This window comes from Heteronotia binoei, chromosome 5 (assembly GCF_032191835.1).
Source record: "Heteronotia binoei isolate CCM8104 ecotype False Entrance Well chromosome 5, APGP_CSIRO_Hbin_v1, whole genome shotgun sequence".
Classification (NCBI taxonomy): domain Eukaryota; kingdom Metazoa; phylum Chordata; class Lepidosauria; order Squamata; family Gekkonidae; genus Heteronotia; species Heteronotia binoei.
This window is the reverse complement of record NC_083227.1, coordinates 36,788,044-36,805,964: the sequence shown is the minus strand read 5'-3', so window position 1 is coordinate 36,805,964 and position 17,921 is coordinate 36,788,044. Positions and strand designations below refer to the sequence as shown.

General features: G+C 50.7%; 1 protein-coding gene across 1 annotated transcript; it reads right to left on the bottom strand.

The window, feature by feature from the left end:
- Positions 1-374: 374 nt before the first annotated feature.
- Positions 375-12,004, bottom strand: LOC132571442 (uncharacterized). Its single transcript, XM_060238234.1, has 3 exons — positions 11,630-12,004; positions 7,068-7,192; positions 375-684 (listed from the first exon to the last, which is right to left on the bottom strand). The coding sequence occupies exons 1-3, from the start codon at positions 11,991-11,993 to the stop codon at positions 514-516; spliced, it is 660 nt and encodes a 219-aa protein (XP_060094217.1). The 5' UTR covers positions 11,994-12,004; the 3' UTR covers positions 375-513.
- Positions 12,005-17,921: the final 5,917 nt, after the last annotated feature.

Genomic DNA, 17,921 nt, shown 5'->3' with positions numbered 1-17,921 from the left:
GCAGATCTGGATGTGATCAGGCAGCAGCAATAGCAGCAGTATCCTGTTATGACCACTGTGGTCCGAGATCAGGATTACTGGAGGGTGGCACAAGACGGCACCAGACTGCTGCTGCTGTTCATAACATATATTTTGCTCTGACTTGGTTTCCTTACTGGTATCCACATGATGTTATGCTCTATTCAACTTGCTTCTGTGGTCCCTGTTCCCCAATCCCCACGTCCCCAGGGAGATATGCTGGACCTACAGCAATTAATACTAAAGCGACCACTAGAGGGAGCAAAACTTGTGCAGAACAGGAAAAAAAAAGATAACAGTCCTGAAGCAAAAAGACACACAAGCAACGAGAATGAGAATGGTGAAGAGCACAATGGCAAACTCCCTCTGTTCATTTCTTGCCTTGAAAACCCTATGGGCTCACCATAAGTTGCCTGCAGCTTGACAGCACATTACACACACATAGTCATCTAAACATTCCAATGGCATGGAAAAGCCAGGGGCAAGGACACGTGATCAGCAGTTAATGTTACAATGCAGCTCATCTGAACTTGGGTTCTCCTTGAGCAGGAAGGTGGAGCCTGGCCCACTGGCAGCGGTGGATTCCATCCCAGCAACGTCGTGCGTAGTCTGTCTTCCATCTCCAGCTGTCATCTTTCTGTGCTTACAGTGAGTGGAGGAAATATGCTGTGTGGAGGGAAAAAGCCCTGATTAAGATGGACTAAAGCAGTGGCTCCTAACATGACGTACACGGTTGGCATGGTGTAGGGCTGCCAGGTCTGACTCAAGAAATACCTGGGGACTTTGGGGGTGGAACCAGGAGACCTTGGGGGTGGAGCAGGGAGCAAGGTTGTGGCAAGCATGACTGAACTCCAAAGGGAGTTCGGCAATCACATTTAAAGGGACTACATGCCTTTTAAATGCCTTCCCTCCATTTGGGATAATGAAGGTGTAATGTACTGGGAGACGAGACGTGGTGAAGGCATAGGTCTTTATTGGCTGGTACATCACACGCAATGATCAACACGCGGCCGGGTCCGCTAATATATACATGCCTCCCGGAACATCCCCTTCGCTGGCCAGCCCAATCCTGGCCAGTTAAACTTCCCGCCCTTGGTCAGGATTGGCGGTGGCTTTTCCCGCGCTGCGCACGGCGACCCGAGGGTGGCTCGGGTCGCGCGGCGCTTGCGCTGAGTCCGATACACTACACTCCTCCCCTCCTAGTTTAAACTACATAGTCCTGTAGGTACGCTGGCGTCCTGCGTTCCCGTGTTGATCTCCTCGGGGTTGCCGTTGGTGCGGGGCCCGATCCCAACGTGGGTGGCGCCGTTTCTGGCTGTTGCCGGCCCGGGTCGGGTGCTGGCTCCGGTTCTGGTCCCGCGGCTGCGGGGGCCTCGTACGTGGGTAGCTCCTGTATTGGCGGGGCCCCTTCTGGCGGTTCCGTTGCTGGCGGTTCCCTACTCTCTGCCTCTTCTGCCTCCTCGGGTAGGGTGCGGCGGCGCAGCTGGTCGATGTGCCGTCTCAGCACCTGGCCTCCGGCGGTGGTTACCTCGTATGACCGGGAGCCTGTCACCCTCAGAACCCTTCCCGCCAACCACTCGGGGCCGCTTGCGAAGTTTTTCGCATACACTGGGTCGCCCGGAAAGAATCCTCTCACTGCTTCCCGGACCTCGGGGGACCCGCGGACATCCGGCGCTCGGTCCGGGTGTAGCCTATCTAGACGAGTGGTCAGTTTCCTCCCCATGAGCAGTTCTGCGGGGCTGAAACCGGTTACAGGGTTTGGGGTGATCCTGTTGTGGAACAGGAATGCTGAGAGGCGGTGGTCCCAATCCCCATGTACTATACGGCCAAGGGCCTCTTTGGTGGTCCGCACCATGCGCTCCGCCTGGCCGTTGGTGGCTGGGTGGAATGGGGCGGACCTTATGTGCCTTATGAGGTACCGGTCGGTGAACTCCCGGAATTCCCGGGAGGTGAATGCCGTGCCGTTGTCCGTCACCAGGGTGTCAGGGATCCCGTGTGTGCAGAGGACCCTTCTGAGCGCCCTGACTGCTGCTGCGGTGGAGGTCGAGGCCACCGGGATTACCTCTAGCCATTTTGTATATGCGTCCACAAGTATAAAGAAGATCTGGCCCTGATACGGCCCCGCGAAATCCACATGGAGGCGGGACCACGGCCGCCCGTTCGACTCCCACCTGTGGACCGGGGCGGACGGCGGATTGGGTCTGGACTCCTGGCATGGTTGGCACCTTCTTACCCACCCCTCTATTTCGTCATCCATGCCCGGCCACCACACGTAGCTCCGGGCCAGGGCTTTCATTCTCACGATGCCCGGGTGGGTCTCGTGGAGATCCTCCAATACCTGTCTGCGCAGGGGGGGGGGCACCACCACCCGGCTCCCCCAGAGTATGCACCCCTTGTGTGTCGATAGCTCGTCCTTCCTGGACGCGAACGGCCGAAAAGCTTCTTCCACCTTGCCCGAGGGCCACCCCCTTCCCACCCAGTCCCTGACCCGTGCGAGGATGCGGTCTCTCCCAGTCACCCTAGCCACCTCGTCCACGTGCAGTGGGCGCTCGGGGAGCGACTCAATGAGCATCACCCCGTGTGCCGGGGCGGGATCTGGGTCCGTTGTGGGTAGCGGCAGGCGGCTGAGGGCATCTGCGTGACCCATTGCTTTACCGGGGCGGTGTATCAGTGCGTAAGTGTATGAATTCAGGAACTGGTTCCACCTTAAAACCCTCTGAGACAGAATCTGGGGGGTCTGACGATCGGGGGCTAGGAGGCCGAGGAGCGGCTTGTGGTCAGTGGCGATGGTGAAACGCCTACCGTAGAGGTAGTCGTTGAACTTTTGCACCCCCGCCACGATCGCCAGGGCCTCCTTATCGATCTGGGCGTAGTTCCGCTCGGCAGGGGACAGAGTCCGGGAGTAGTAAGCGATCGGCGCCTCTCTCCCGTCCGGGAGTTGGTGCCCTAAGACCGCTCCTACTCCGTAGGGGGAGGCGTCGCAAGCCAGGATCAGGGGTAGGTTTTCATCGTAGTGATGAAGTACCGCGTTAGAGACCAAGAGGTCTTTCACTGCCTGGAACGCCGCGGCTTGGCGTTTACCCCAGACCCACGCGGCCTGTTTATCTAACAAGCGGTGCAACGGTTCCGCCACGGCGGCTTTGTGTGGCAGGAATGCATGATAAAAGTTCAATAATCCTAGAAAACTCTGTAGTTCTGCCTTGCATTTGGGGGCAGGGGCCTGGACTATGGCCCTGGTCTTGTCCGCCGTCGGGTGAATTCCAGCCGCGTCCACGGCGAACCCCAGGAACTCCACTCGCGGAACACCCAACAAACATTTCTCCTTTTTGACTCTCAGCCCCGCCGCTTGGAACCGTCTGAGGACCTCTCGCAGGCGGCAGCTGAACTCTCCTTCGGTGGGGGCGGCGATTAAAACGTCGTCAAAGAAGGGTTGAACTCCGGGGATCCCTTTCAAGAGAGAGTCCATTATGCTCTGGAATATTCCCGGAGCTACACTGACCCCGAACTGCAGCCGTTTAACCCTGAACGCGCCCCTGTGGGTCACGATCGTCTGCGCCTCCGCTGTCTTAGCGTCGACCGGCAGTTGCTGGTATGCTTGTGCTAAGTCCAGCTTTCCAAAAACCTTCGCCCCGGCTAGTGCTGCTAGGACGTGGCTAACCACCGGGACTGGGTAGGGGTTGTCTTGCAGCGCCTTATTGATCGTGCACTTGTAGTCAGCGCAGATCCTAACCTCCCCGTTGGGTTTGACTGGCGTTACTATGGGGGTCTCCCATTCCGCATACGTTACAGGTTCTAGGACGCCCTGGGCTGTTAGGCGGTCCAGTTCTGCCTCTATTTTAGGCTTAAGGGCGAACGGGACGCGCCTCGCTTTAAGCCTTATGGGCCTGACCATTGGGTCTATCGGTAAGGTGATGGGCGGACCCTTGTAGCTCCCCAAGGACCCGTCGAAGACCTCGGGGAACTCCCGGCAGACCCCGTCGAAATTGCTGGCCTGCAAGTGGTCCACCCCCACCAGCTGGATCCCCAGTGGATTGAACCACGCCAACCCGAGAAGTGTGGTCAGTTGGCGCTTGACCACTAGGATGTCTAGGGGCCCCCTGAAACCCCCTCTTTCTACATGCACCCGGGCCCACCCCACGATGTGTACTGGGTTCTTTTGAAAGTCCCTCAGTACGAAGTCCGCTGGCCTCGTTTGGATGCGGCGGCGGGGACATAGTTTCTTGAGGGTTTCCTCCGAAATGATAGAGATGGAGGAACCCGAGTCTACTTCCATGATGCAGGGGGCGCCCTCGATTAGGACCGACATTTTGACCTTGTCTGGGGCCGAGAGGGGCAAGTTCAATACCTGCAGACTGGTGGATGCCGTCGTGTGTGTGTCCAGGGAGTCGTGATGCGCTGACGGTTGGCGGCGGCTGTTCTTGGCCCGGCAAGCCCGGGCGATGTGGCCTGTCTTTCCGCAGCTGCGGCAGTCCAGGTTGCGGTACGGGCAGTCCCGTCGCTCGTGGGGGTCGCCGCAGCTGGCGCACCTGGAACCGGTGGTGGCGGTGGCCCTCTCCGTCGCTCGTTGTCTCGCGGGGGCCCGTGTGTCCGTTCTCTGAGGCCTCCGGAGCTGAAACGCTTCTTCCTCTGCTCGGTCTTCCAGCTCTGTTTCTCCTTGGTGGACTGCTTCGCCGCGTGGTTGGCCGAACGCCTTGGTGGCCCTCTCGAACGCCGTCGCCTCGTTGAAGGCTTGTTGTAGCGTGAGCTCCTCCTTGGCGAAGAGCTTCTGCTGCAGTCGTTCGTCTCGGAGGCCCCAGACGAAACGGTCCCTCAGGGCTTTGTCCCTTTTGTCAAAATTGCAGTTCCCGGCGATCTGCCGAAGGGCCGCCAGGTAGACCGCCGCTGTCTCCCCCGACTTTTGGTCCCTCTTGTGGAAGAGGAATCGGCGGGCGACGATGGACGGTTGGGGCGAAAAGTGGCCCGTGAGGAGTCTCACGACTTCCCGGTAGGTCCTCTCGGTCAGCTTAGCTGGAGCGGAGAGGCCTCTTGCGATCTCGAAAGTTTCTTCTCCACAGACGCTCAGCAGGACGTCTCTCTTCCTGTCGTCATCTTCGATCAGGTTCGCCCGCAGGTAGCACTCGACCCTTTCTGTGTAGGTCTCCCATCTCTCGGGGTGCTCCGGGTTGAATTCCGCAAGATGGCCCGTCGTTACCGTAGTGTTCGCCATGGTGGCGGCGGGCTGTGCGATCCTGCGGTCTCACGCCTTCCTCGTCTCCGGCCCGGTCAGGTTCCCCTCGGGGCGGCCGGACCTATCTAGATCCCATCCTCGTCGCCAGTGTAATGTACTGGGAGACGAGACGTGGTGAAGGCATAGGTCTTTATTGGCTGGTACATCACACGCAATGATCAACACGCGGCCGGGTCCGCTAATATATACATGCCTCCCGGAACATCCCCTTCGCTGGCCAGCCCAATCCTGGCCAGTTAAACTTCCCGCCCTTGGTCAGGATTGGCGGTAGCTTTTCCCGCGCTGCGCACGGCGACCCGAGGGTGGCTCGGGTCGCGCGGCGCTTGCGCTGAGTCCGATACACTACAGAAGGATAGGGGCATCTTCTTGAGGGGGGAGGGTCATAGAATTGGACCCCCTAGTCCAATCTTTTTTGAAACTTGGGACATATTTGAGGAGAGGCACTAGATGCTATACTGAAAATCTGGTGCCTCTATCTCAATAAACAGCCTCCCCCCCCCCCCGCCCTGAGCCCCAAATATCCATGGATCAATTCTCCATTATACCCTATGGGAATTGGTCCCCATAGGATAGAATGGAGTGTCCAGCAGAGATTTTCTCCCCCCCCCCCCGCTTTCTGATGACCCTGAAGCAGGGGGAGGGCCTCAAAACTGGGGGATCCCCTGCCCTCAACTGAGGATTGGCAGCCCTATCATGGTGCCTGCTGCTGTCTTCCCTGGTGGCTATTTGCATTTTCTCCTAACTATCTCACTCCCAAATCAAACAGACCATCTTAGTTTCCCTCCATTTAGTTATGGTTGCCAGCCTCCAGATGAGGTCTGGAGATCAGCTCCCCTGGAGAAAATGGCTGCTTTGAAGGGTGGACTCTATGGTATTATACCATGCCGAGGTCCCTCTCCTCCCCAAACCCCATCCTCTCCCAGATCCACCCCAACACGCCAGGTATTTTCCAACACAGATTTGGCAACCCTAATTTAGTTAGAGTAGGAGGTGCTTCAGCAGATGTCTCCTTTGTTTCTGCAGGGAGCAGAAAAACCACTGTCTCTGCCATAGGACAGCACTTGGTTTGGACTCTCTTAACATTTTGTTGTTTTGTAACTGGACCCAGCCCCATAACATCCACTCTCCATGGCCACCATTTTGTGTGATGCCCAATATCTATTTTCAAAATTCCAAAAGGCACCACTGTGCTTCAACAAGGTTGAGGACCCCTGGGTTAAAGGGATTCTCTTGGAATCTCATGCTGTGTATATGTGTGTTTGTATGTCTGTATACATGGGCAAGCAAAGAAGGCTGGGAATGTTGACTTTAAGAACAGAAGAACATCAAAGAAACTTTGCTTAGTCAGATCTCAGCGTTCCATCATTCTGCTTGTCTAGAATCTGGTTTTGAAAGAAGCAGCGTGTAAGTTGCTGTGCCCCCATCTGGGCTATGTTGTGAGTCCAAACCAATATTTTTGCCGGACAATGCAACTGGTGCAGAACCCACATAATGCCTGCTTGTCTATTATGTAATCAACAGTTATTGCAGAGACTCCATGGCTAATTTCACACACATTGGATAATGCACTTTCATTGTGTTTTAGCAATCCTTTGCAGCTGAATTTTCCCGTGCAAAACAGGAAAGTCTACTTCCTAAACTGCACTGAAAGTGCATTATCCAACATGTGTGAAATTAGCCCATATATCTCCAGTGCTCTCTTTCCTAAAGGAAACTGAACTTATCAAGGCTGCTTTGAACTTCCTACCCTAAGGGGAAATGGGACCATGAAACAGTACACAGTGCATAGATTAGAGCCACTGCACAAGGAAAAGGCCTTTACCACTGTGATGATGAGTCCAAGGAGACACAGGATCATTCCAGCCACACCCAGACGGATGCAATTGGACACCATAGAATCCACATCATCTGCTGCTTTCACAAAAGAGGCTGGGATATTCGGATCCGCTGCAGAAAGAGGTGGGCACCATTACCATTGAACAAATTACTTTTGGTTCACAAACCTCTGTGATAGTTCTCTCAGAGCTGTTCTCTCAAGAGCAGATCTCTCAGAGCTCCCTCAGCCCCACCTACCTCACAGGGTATCTATTGTGGAGAGAGGAAAGGAAGAAGTTTGTAAGCCATGCTGAGACTCTGAGTGAAGGGTGGGGTATAAATCCAGTTTCCTCCTCCAACTTTGCTCTACCTTTTATAGGCTTCTCAGTTCTTTCATGATGATCAGGCCTCTCAATGGCACCTTGAACCATCATGGCTGGTGGGATATAAACATTTTAACAACTAAATACTGTGACCACAGATACTAAATAAACAACTAAACAACTAAATACTGTGACCACAGATAGAACATATTTTTAATGCCTCTTGATAAAACTATAGCTTTATGGTGTCTGTGAAATGAAATAAATGAAATAATTGGTGCTCGGCCACCTTCCAGCCTGTGTCCCATCCCGATGGTGACAGGTAGTGTAGCCAGACGAATGTACTCGCCTCCGTCACTGGTGTTATGTAACGCCAGGTCCATCAACAATAAGACCATGATCCTTCGGGATTTCCTGCTTGAACAGGATGTGGACCTGGCTTGCGTGACCGAGACCTGGGTGCGGGATGGGGAGACTGTGACTCTCTCCCAGATGACCCCCCCGGGATACTCGGTCTTTCACCAGTCCCAGACTAGCGGGCGGGGGGGAGGAGTGGCATTATTCATACAAAAGGCTTACTCCTTTAGGGCATTCCCGGCCCCGGAGATTCCAGGAGTTGAATGTGCCGGCCTGATGTGGGACGTTGGGGAGGGGTTGGCGATCTGGCTGGTGTACCGACCGCCTAACGCACCGGCCAGCGCCTTACCATCCCTGGTGGAGGCGGTGGCGGGCTGGGCGTTGGAGTACCCTAGGCTATTGGTCTTCGGTGACTTCAACGTCCACGCCGACGACGCGGCTTCCAGCCAGGCGTTGGACCTAGTGTCATCCATGGCGACACTGGGACTCTCCCAGGTTGTTACAACGCCCACTCATCAGGCGGGAAACATGTTAGACCTGGTCTTTGTGGCGGGCGTTTTAGTGGACGATATTGCTACTATAGCAGTGCCATGGTCGGATCACTATGCCCTTAAGGCTCGTGTGGATGTATCACCCCAACCCTGTTTAGGCGGAGAGCGCATTTTAGCTCGCCCACGGAGCCTGATGGACCCGGAACGGTTCCTAACGGCTCTACGGGATGTCTGGCCCACTGGCGACTCCCTGGACGACCTAGTAGAGTCCTGGAATGATGGACTCTCTAGGGCTATTGAGGAGGTCGCACCTAGGCACCCTCTACGCCCCCGTTTGAAGCCGTCACCCTGGTTTAACCAGGGGTTGCGGCAACAAAAACGGGGGCTTAGACGACTAGAGAGACAATGGCGGCATACTCGAGACGAAGCGACTCGAACATCCTATAGAGAGAAGTTGAAATCCTATGAGATGGCAATCAAAGCCGCAAAGGAAAATTACTTTGCGACTAAGATTGCGTCCGCAACTTCGCGCCCGGCACAATTGTTTGATATAATTCGGAACCTTACGACACTGCCACAGGGCAGACCAAATTCTATTGAATTGGAGATTGGCTGTGAGGCTTTTGCTAAATTCTTTGCGGACAAGATCGCGTCACTCCGCCCCGACCCCCCAGCCATATTTGATACAGTTAGTGAAACCGAGGCTCCGGGCCTGTCTTCGGATTGTGTTCTGGATGGCTTCGGCCCTCTCAGCCTGGAGGAAGTTGACAGGATCCTCTTATCTGCACGCCCAACAACTTGTAATCTGGACCCGTGCCCCTCCTGGCTTATTAAATCGTGCCAGAGGGAGCTTAGATATCCTATACAGGATATCATAAATAGATCCCTGATGGAAGGGCATTTTCCAACGCCGCTCAAAGAGGCAGTGGTCCGCCCCCTCTTAAAAAAACCAACTTTAGACCCGGCCTAATTGGCGCATTATCGGCCGGTCTCAAACTTGCCCTTTTTGGGCAAGCTTATTGAGAGGGCAGTGGCAGTGCAGTTACAGACTTTCCTGGAGGATGCTTCCATCCTTGACCCACTCCAGTCTGGCTTCCGCCCGGGTCATGGGACGGAGGCTGTGTTGGTCGCCCTGGTGGATGACCTCCAACGGCATCTGGATCGGGGCGGCTCAGCGGTGCTGATGTTGTTGGACCTGTCGGCTGCATTCAACACGGTCGACCATCGGTTACTGACCTGCCGCCTCGCCGCCTCGGGGATTCAGGGGCTGGCCTTACAGTGGCTTTCCTCTTTCCTCGAAGGTCGGGGACAAGGGGTCGTGATTGGGGGTGAGCTATCCCAGAGGCGAACGCTCGATTGCGGAGTGCCTCAGGGGGCGGTTCTCTCCCCGATGTTATTCAACATCTATATGCGACCCCTTGCCCAGATTGCTCGAAGGTATGGGCTGGGTTGTCACCAGTATGCTGATGACACCCAGCTCTATCTACTTATGGACGGCTGACCAGCCTCCGCCCCAGAAAATCTAGACCGGGCATTACAGGAAGTGGCTGGGTGGCTCAGACTGAGCGGGCTGAGGTTAAATCCAGCGAAGACAGAGGTCCTTTGCTTGGGTCGTCGGGGCCTGGGGAGGGAAATCCCCCTACCAGCTTTTGAGGGTGCGCCGCTGATAGCGGCGGACCAGGTCAAAAGCCTGGGGGTACTATTGGAGTCCTCCTTAACGATGGAGGCTCAGATAGCGGCCACTGCCAAGTCCGCATTTTTTCATCTTAGGCGGGCAAGGCAGCTGGCCCCCTTCCTGGAACGTGACGATCTAGCAACAGTGATCCATGCCACGGTCACCTCGAGGTTGGACTACTGCAATGCTCTCTACATGGGGCTGCCTTTGTGCCGAACCCGAAAGCTGCAGCTAGTGCAGAATGCCGCGGCCCAGCTGCTGTTAGGGCTCCCAAGAAGGGAGCACATCCGGCCGGGGCTCCGGGACCTGCATTGGCTGCCGATAGCTTACCGAGTCCGGTACAAAGTGCTGGTTATTACCTTTAAAGCCCTATATGGCCTAGGACCTGCCTACCTGAAGGACCGTCTCTCCCTGCATGTTCCCCAGAGAGTACTGAGATCAGGAACACAAAATCTCCTAGTTACCCCCAGGCCAAAGGAAGCCCGCTTAAAATCGACGAGGGGCCGGGCCTTTTCTATTATGGCCCCCTCCTGGTGGAACCAGCTGCCGGAAGAGGTGAGGGCCCTGCGGGACTTAGCCCAGTTCCACAGGGCCTGTAAGACAACCCTCTTCCGGCTGGCCTATGACTAGCTGGTACAAGAAAGTGAGTGTAGCTATACTGGATGTCCGCTGCCCCGATGTTTTAAATGTTTTAAATGCCAAATGTTTTAAATGTTTTAATGGTTTAATACTTAAATCTAAATGTTTTATCTTTAACTTCTATTTATGTTATATTCTTGTGTTGTAAGCCGCCCTGAGCCACTTGTTGGGAAGGGCGGGATAGAAGTCATTAAATAAATAAATAAATAAATAATTTCACATGGAACAGCCAGGCCACCAGCAGCCCTCTTTCTCTACCCCTGCTTGGTGGGCCAGGGATGCCAGCCTTCAGGTGGGACCTGGGGATCCCCCAGAATTACAGTTTATCTCCACACTACAGAGATTGGTTCCCTTGGAGAGAATGGATGCTTTGGAGGGTACACTCTATGGCCTTGTACCCCACTGTTGGTTTGTTGGTCTTAAAGGTCTTTGCTGGTCTTAATGGTGCCACAGGACTCAAACTTTGATCTATCAAAAACTGTGCCATCTTTCGTAGTGCTACACCTTTCTAAGCCCATTGACTTCAATTGATTTAAATGGTATAACTGCCTAGAGTGGTTTCTGATGGAGGGAGCTTTGACTCCTAAACCTGAGAAAATCTTGTTAAACTCTAAGGTGCTACTGGACTTGAATTTAGCTGCCTAGAGAGGCACTGTTAATCTTCCTGTGCTCTGTTTTTGGTTGCATTCATCTTTGTTCTTATTCAAACAAATGAAGCTACGATGAAGAAGCAGCAGCAGCAGAAGAAGCAGCAGCAGAAGATATTGGATTTATATCCCACCCTTCACTCTAAATCTCTGAGTCTTAGAGTGGCTCACAATCTCCTTTACCTTTCTCCCCACCCACAACAGACACCCTGTGAGGTAGGTGGGGCTGAGAAAGCTCGCACAGAAAGCTGCCATTTCAAGGACATCATCTGTGAGAGCTATGGCTGACCCAAGGCCATTCCAGCAGCTGCAAGTGGAGGAGTGGGGAATCAAACCCAGTTCTCCCAGATAAGAGTCCACACATTCAACCACTACACCAAACTGGCAGTGCAGTACAACTGACGGACTCCAGTGCAGACCTACCCTAATCTGCTTACTTTTTATTACAGTTAGGTTGATGTTAGCTGATGAGGTCATGTCCAAAGCCAGCACTGTGACTCTGTAGATCCCAGAATCTTCAGTTCTCACATCCTGGAGTACCAGCGAAGCATCCTCAGCAAACAGCTTAGCTCGTTGCCGATACCTCTCTTTTGTTTCAATGCTGATCTCGCAGAAGTCCCTCCAGTGTTGGGTTCCAGTCTGCCCTGTGCAACTGTTAGCCTTGAGCTTCAGCACCAGCCAGCCGCCAGTGACAAAACTCCACCGCAGCTGAAAGTAATTTGGCATGGGCAGGGAAAAATTCAGTGAGGCAGGGAGGAAAGCTGTATCCCCAGTGGAGATGTAAATTGAAGACTCTGACATGGTCACCAGGTGGGCTGTTGCAGAGTGGCCTGGCAAGAAGCAAATGGGGGAAAGCTAGCGAATGGATCAGGTCTGATGCTTTCTATTAGATTAGGGCAGGGCTTTTTTTTGTAACAGAAACTCCTTTGCATATTAGGCCAGTCCACACACCTCGATGTAGCCAGTCCTCCAAGAGCTTACAGGGCTCTTAGTACAGGGCCAACTGTAAGCTCCAGGATTTGCTACATCAGGGATGTGAGGCCTAATTTGCAAAGGCGTACCTGCTACAAAAAAAGCCCTGGATTAAGGTGGCCAGATTGTGGCAGAGGATTGTCTAGTAATCTATTAGCAAATCAGGGAGCACACCAAGAACTACTTTGTGTGCTCAAGAGCCACAGCTGAGCTGTCAAAGAGACACATGTGGCTCCCAAGACACAATTTGACCACCCTGGACAAAACACTAATAAGTTCATTAATACTAACATCCAATTTCAGTTCTGTTGACATGGTATAACATCTGTGCCCTGCAGGATCTACCTTTCTGCAGGGCATGTAAAACAGTGATGTTTCACCAGGCATTTGGTTGGGGCCAGCAATGGCTATAACATAGTCTGGCACACTTCCCTTCCCATGTCCTCCAACCACCCTCCCCTATGAGGCTGTTTGGCATCTCCTGCAAATTTTTGCCATCAGATGGGTTGGGTCTGTGTTAAATGTCTTAAGTATTGAAATATACTGAATCTGATGCATTGGTAGATCACACAGACTACTTTATTGATGACTACATACTACACAAAGGCAACATGGCGGGGCCGAGACCCCGCTTATATACACCCCCAATAATGCCCCCTCCCAGTCCATACTAAATCACGGCAGTCAAGCTTGGCACCATGACTGCTCATTGGTTGTTGTACGGAGTTCCATTCCTCAGAGTTGTTAGGCAGACCCGCAGTTTCCCGGATGCCTGCAAAACTGCTGCGGAGCCGAAAATTCAGTGCAGTCACTTCATGTTGCCAACCAACTCAGTACATAACAGGTATATTTTATATTTTAAGATTCTGAAATTTTTAACTCTAATTTATAAATTGTATTTGAGTTTCATTGTGCTGCACACCACCTCAAGTCCTTTTTTTCAGGGGAGAGCCACCTAAAGGTCTAATTTAATAAATAAATAATCTGGAATAACAACAACAACAACAATCTGAGCACCTGAATAATGACAATAACAACATGAAAATATATCATAATGTATAGTGATGACTTGGAAATGTATGGGAAATCAACATCAGAGATTGATTCTTTACTAAATATTCAGCAAAGATGTAGCAATGGAATTTGGCTTACAGGGGTGCAACTATTAGCACAGAATAGAGGAAAGAAGAAGAAATCAAGATGCCCAACAACAATATCAAAACACTGAGGTTTGAAGAAAACTGCAAATATCTTGGGATTCTGGAAGCTGACGACATCAAGCATACCCTTGTTATGACAAAAGTGCAACAAAAAGTTGCCAACAAAATTAAATGGAGTCAACATGGTAAAAGCTAACACGTGGGCAGTCCCGGTTCTAAAATACACAGCTGGCATTATGGATTGGAAATAAGCAGAATTAGAAGCAAGAGATTGCAAAACTCACAAGATAATCATGATGCGTCACTTGCTACATCTTAGAAATGATGTTGATCACCTCTACTTACCAAGAAAATTAGGTGGAAGAGGTCTCTTGAAAGTTAAGCAAGCAGTTGAAGGGGAGAGAAATGAGCAATGAATGACTACACCAAGAAAAGCAAAGAGAAACTTTTAGCTGAAGTTTATAAGGCAGAGTTAGTTAAGGTTACAGAACCCAAAGGAAGTAACAAAAAGACTGACATCAAAACTAATTTTGAAAACTAGAAAGAAAAGCACTTGCATGGGCAATATTTAAAAGACATAGAAAATAAAGTAGATAATGAAAACACATGGAAGTGGCTGCAAAATGGGAACCTGAAGAAAGAAACAAAAGGATTCATTCTGGAAGTGGTTCCAAAACAGCCAATCTCCACATGCAACTGCTGAGTGACCTTGGCCAGTCACAGCTCTCTCAGAGCTGTTCTCTCAGAGCCCTCCCAGCCTCTCATACCTCACAGGGTGTCTGTTGTGGGGCTAGGAAAGGAAGGGAATTTTAAACCACTCTGAGACTCTGGGTGAAGGGCAGAGTATAAACCCACTCTCTTTTTCAAAATGGGAACTTGAAAGAAACGAAAGTATTCATTCTAGCTGCACATGAGTGGGCACCTGAAATGAAAAGTATTCAGAAGCCTGCTGATTCAGAAGATTCAGAAGCCTGCTGATAACAGCAAATGTTAACTTTGCAAGACAAAGGATGAACCAGTCAACCACATGATCAGCGCCTTTGGTAAAATTGCTCAGGCTGACTATAAAGAACATCATGATAGAGCTGCAGTTATATTGCACTGGAAACTTAACAAGTATGGCTTACCAACAGCCAGAAATTCATGGGAGCACAAACCAGACAAAATTATGGAGAATGATGAAGCAAAGTATCTTTGGGACTTCAGATTGCAACCAGAAAAATGCCTGACGCATAACACCCCTGATATCACAATTGTAGCAGGGGATGGGGGAATGAGAAATGGGGTTTGGATAATTGATATTACAATCCCAAGAAACAGCAGTTGTAAGCCAAAATGCCCTCAAAAGAGGTTGGGAAATTGATACATGGGCAACTTTGGCTCAAAAGGACCTAAAATCTATGTATACAGGATTCCACTTCCAAAAATTATTGCTAAATTTACCAAGGACACTAATTAAGTAAAACAATTATGAATTTATTACAGAAAATATAGAACACACATACAAGGTGATGGATACATATAACACACATACAGACCTAATAAAAATAGAGAGAAATGCACAGAGGTAACACAGGGATAGACAAACAGGGTGATAATTACCAATCGTAGTCTTCAAGGAAGGCTCCAATGGCGACAAACTAGGGCGATGTGGGGAGGGACCCTCAACTGATCAGGAATCGGGGATGTATCTAAACAGCAGGAATGGGGTACTGCTAGATGCACACCTGTGGGGAGCTGGGTCAGAGGTTATAAGGACTACTTTGAGCCCTTAGGGGATGGGAGGTGCAGGGGCGGATGGCAGGTGGTGACCTCAGAAAAAGGGGAGGTTCCGCAATGATCATAAGGTGTCCAATGATCAGTTTATTGGGGGCACTTGATTGGGTACACATACCTGGTCAATGAGCATACCTGACCCTGGTTACCTGATTGGGCCTTCAGGTAACAATGGGGGAAAGGGGGGGAGGCTCCAGGATCCACGCCTAAGGTAAGCTTGATTGCTTTATGCATAAGTGACAGCTGTTGAGTACGTGAGCCTCCCGCTTTGCTGCTATGGAGTCTGGCACTGCAGGAAGATAGTTGCTGATGATGTTAGCCTACCAACATGGATTTCGTGGTCAAGGCTGGAAACCGTCTGCCCGGACAGTTCCTGGCAGCGCAACAACTTCTGCTGCAACGGCCGAGATGGTGCGCGCACAGAGCGGCCGGAAACCCATCTGTCCTCCTGGTTAGCACTCTTCCAGAGATACTGAGTGCTGCTGCAAAGTTGTGGCTGTTAGTACTCACATAAGTCCCTTACATTCTGGTAGACAAAACCCATGTTTTCCTGGCAGATGTGTGTGAATTGAATTTCAAGGCACCCTGGCAACCAAACGGGTGACTATGATGTTCTGAAATTAGGGGGGGGGGGGTTCACGCAGAATAGAAAAGAAAGAACAGAACACCACCAAATATCAAAACTTACATATAGCATTATAGTGCATCAGGGAGAAGAAGGTTACCATCTTGTGAGTTGTCCTTGGAGCCCTTGGAGCAGTGCCTAGATGTCTCAAGAAACACCTGGACTTTTTGGACACTGAACAAATAACACTAGCTCAGCTCCAGAAGACAGTGTTGCTTGGAACCACAAAAATCCTGCAAAGATACATCTGTAATTCCCAGGAATTTGGCTAGATCCTGAATTGCTGAACACCTTCTACCAGTCAGATATCTGACTGTAACACTTAATGATGATGATGTAGGGCTGCCAAATCCCCTGATTTGGAGTCCCCAACCCGCTGGCATGGAGCAGGCTGCCATGGGATCCCTGCCCCCAAAGAGCCCCATCATTGTGTGACATGCTCTGAGTGATGATGTCACCCAGAAGTGACATCATTGCACTGGGGAATGGTGCACTGAGGATGCTCTAGGATTTGGAGTAAAACTCTATGGTAACACAGAGCATTACTGTGAATCCTAGAGTGTCCCCAGTGTGAAGTGCACAGTGCAACAATGTCACTTCTGAGTCAAGTCATTGCACCATGCATGCAAACCATGCACCAGAGAAGAGTCCCCACCGCAGCGGCGGAGGGACTTGGCAACCCTATGATGATGTGTTATCTCTGTCTTTCCTCTCCTTCTAGTGTTGTTTACACTAATGCGTGTAGCATTTCAGGCTGCAAATAGTGCTGCGTATTGAAATGTTCTGCAACCTAAAGAAAACCTCTCCTTTGTCAAGACTCTCTTTGCCAAGCTAAGCATTACAGTCCTCCTCACACAATTCCTCCAGACAGTTTTTTACTCACCCACCAGTGTCCAGAACAGGCACAGCCCTGCCATTGCAACCTGGGACAACTCTCTGTCTGTCTCTCTTCTCTCTGTGTTCACAGGCCTTTTGTTTCTTGTCTGCAGGCTTGCCTTCAAAATCACATGTTTTGCCAGGGGGAAAGGAATGGAGCCAGGCCTTCAGTCTGGGTCATGGTTAGCTCCTACAGAGCTTTGCAAGTTCCACTTGAAAGTGAAATTTAAAGCTTTCCTTCACTCCACATTAATTTAGGAAACTCAGCAGATGTGTTTTCTGAGAAGACCAGAGTCCTAGCACTTCCCTTTTTAGGAGTCAAGCATTTCCCTTTTTCTCATTTTCCTGTCATGTGTTCCCAAAATAAGTTTTGTTGTGCTACTGTTCCAATTAAACTCTAAGTGAAATTAAAAGGGTTGTCAGCTGGTCTACCATCTCTTGGGCTATTTTAATAACATGGTATGGCGATAGCCACATATTTTAATAAAGTTTTCCTGTTTTAACATTTTAATGTTTTATATTTGTTATTTATTTTTTAACCTTATTGGTTTTAATGTTGTAAGTTGTGACAAGACCCTTTGAGTGAGTTTCTGTGTGGGGGTAGTTTGTTGCCTTGAGCCATCCCAGAGTGAAGTGCCGGTTTGAAATTATTTTGGAGACTTTTTTGTCCCATGTATCCATTGGAAATTGTGAGCATAGGGGAAATATTTATTTACTGTGCACTACAGATAATGGTATGGCTATAATTATTAATTTCTTTGCAACTGAAGGAAAATAGAAACATTGTTGCAGAACCATTTAGAGCAGGGGTGGAAGGCTGAGCTCCTCCTTAATTTCTCTCCACCCACCCAGGGTTGTCAGCTTCCAGGTTTGTACAAACAAAACAATCAAAATGGTTATAGTGACCAAATAACTATGTACATTCATTGGTATTGAATACAGTCCATAGGAAACTTAAATATACAATTCCCAAGCAATACAATTCCAACTGAGGAGTCCCGACATGAATGGAGTCAACTTGGTTACTCCTGCTTCGATTTCTCTTCTAGCACCGAGTGCTCCATAAATCACATTCTTACAACTAAAATACAAGAAACATAATATATAATGCATTCTAAATAATGCATACTATATAATGCATTCTATGCACCCCATCAGCTCTAGGCCTAAGGGAAATGGCGGCCTTGTCAGGGCTTATGCTGCCAACAGCAACTGAAGCTGACGTGGTTGTAGGTTTCCCAATCCCCAGGTTCCAGCGGGGGATCCCACGGTTTTACAGGCTTCCACCCTCCCCCAGCCAGCTGGCTGGCGGGGGAAGCC

Excerpts from the sequence above, each read along its gene's own strand:
- LOC132571442 (XM_060238234.1), bottom strand. The coding sequence starts at position 11,993 with ATGTCAGAGTCTTCAATTTACATCTCCACTGGGGATACAGCTTTCCTC. Across the intron at positions 7,193-11,629 it reads CAACCTAACTGTAATAAAAA|CGGATCCGAATATCCCAGCC; the intron begins GTAAGCAGATTA and ends CTCTTTCTGCAG. Across the intron at positions 685-7,067 it reads TTGGACTCATCATCACAGTG|CATATTTCCTCCACTCACTG; the intron begins GTAAAGGCCTTT and ends CCCTCCACACAG.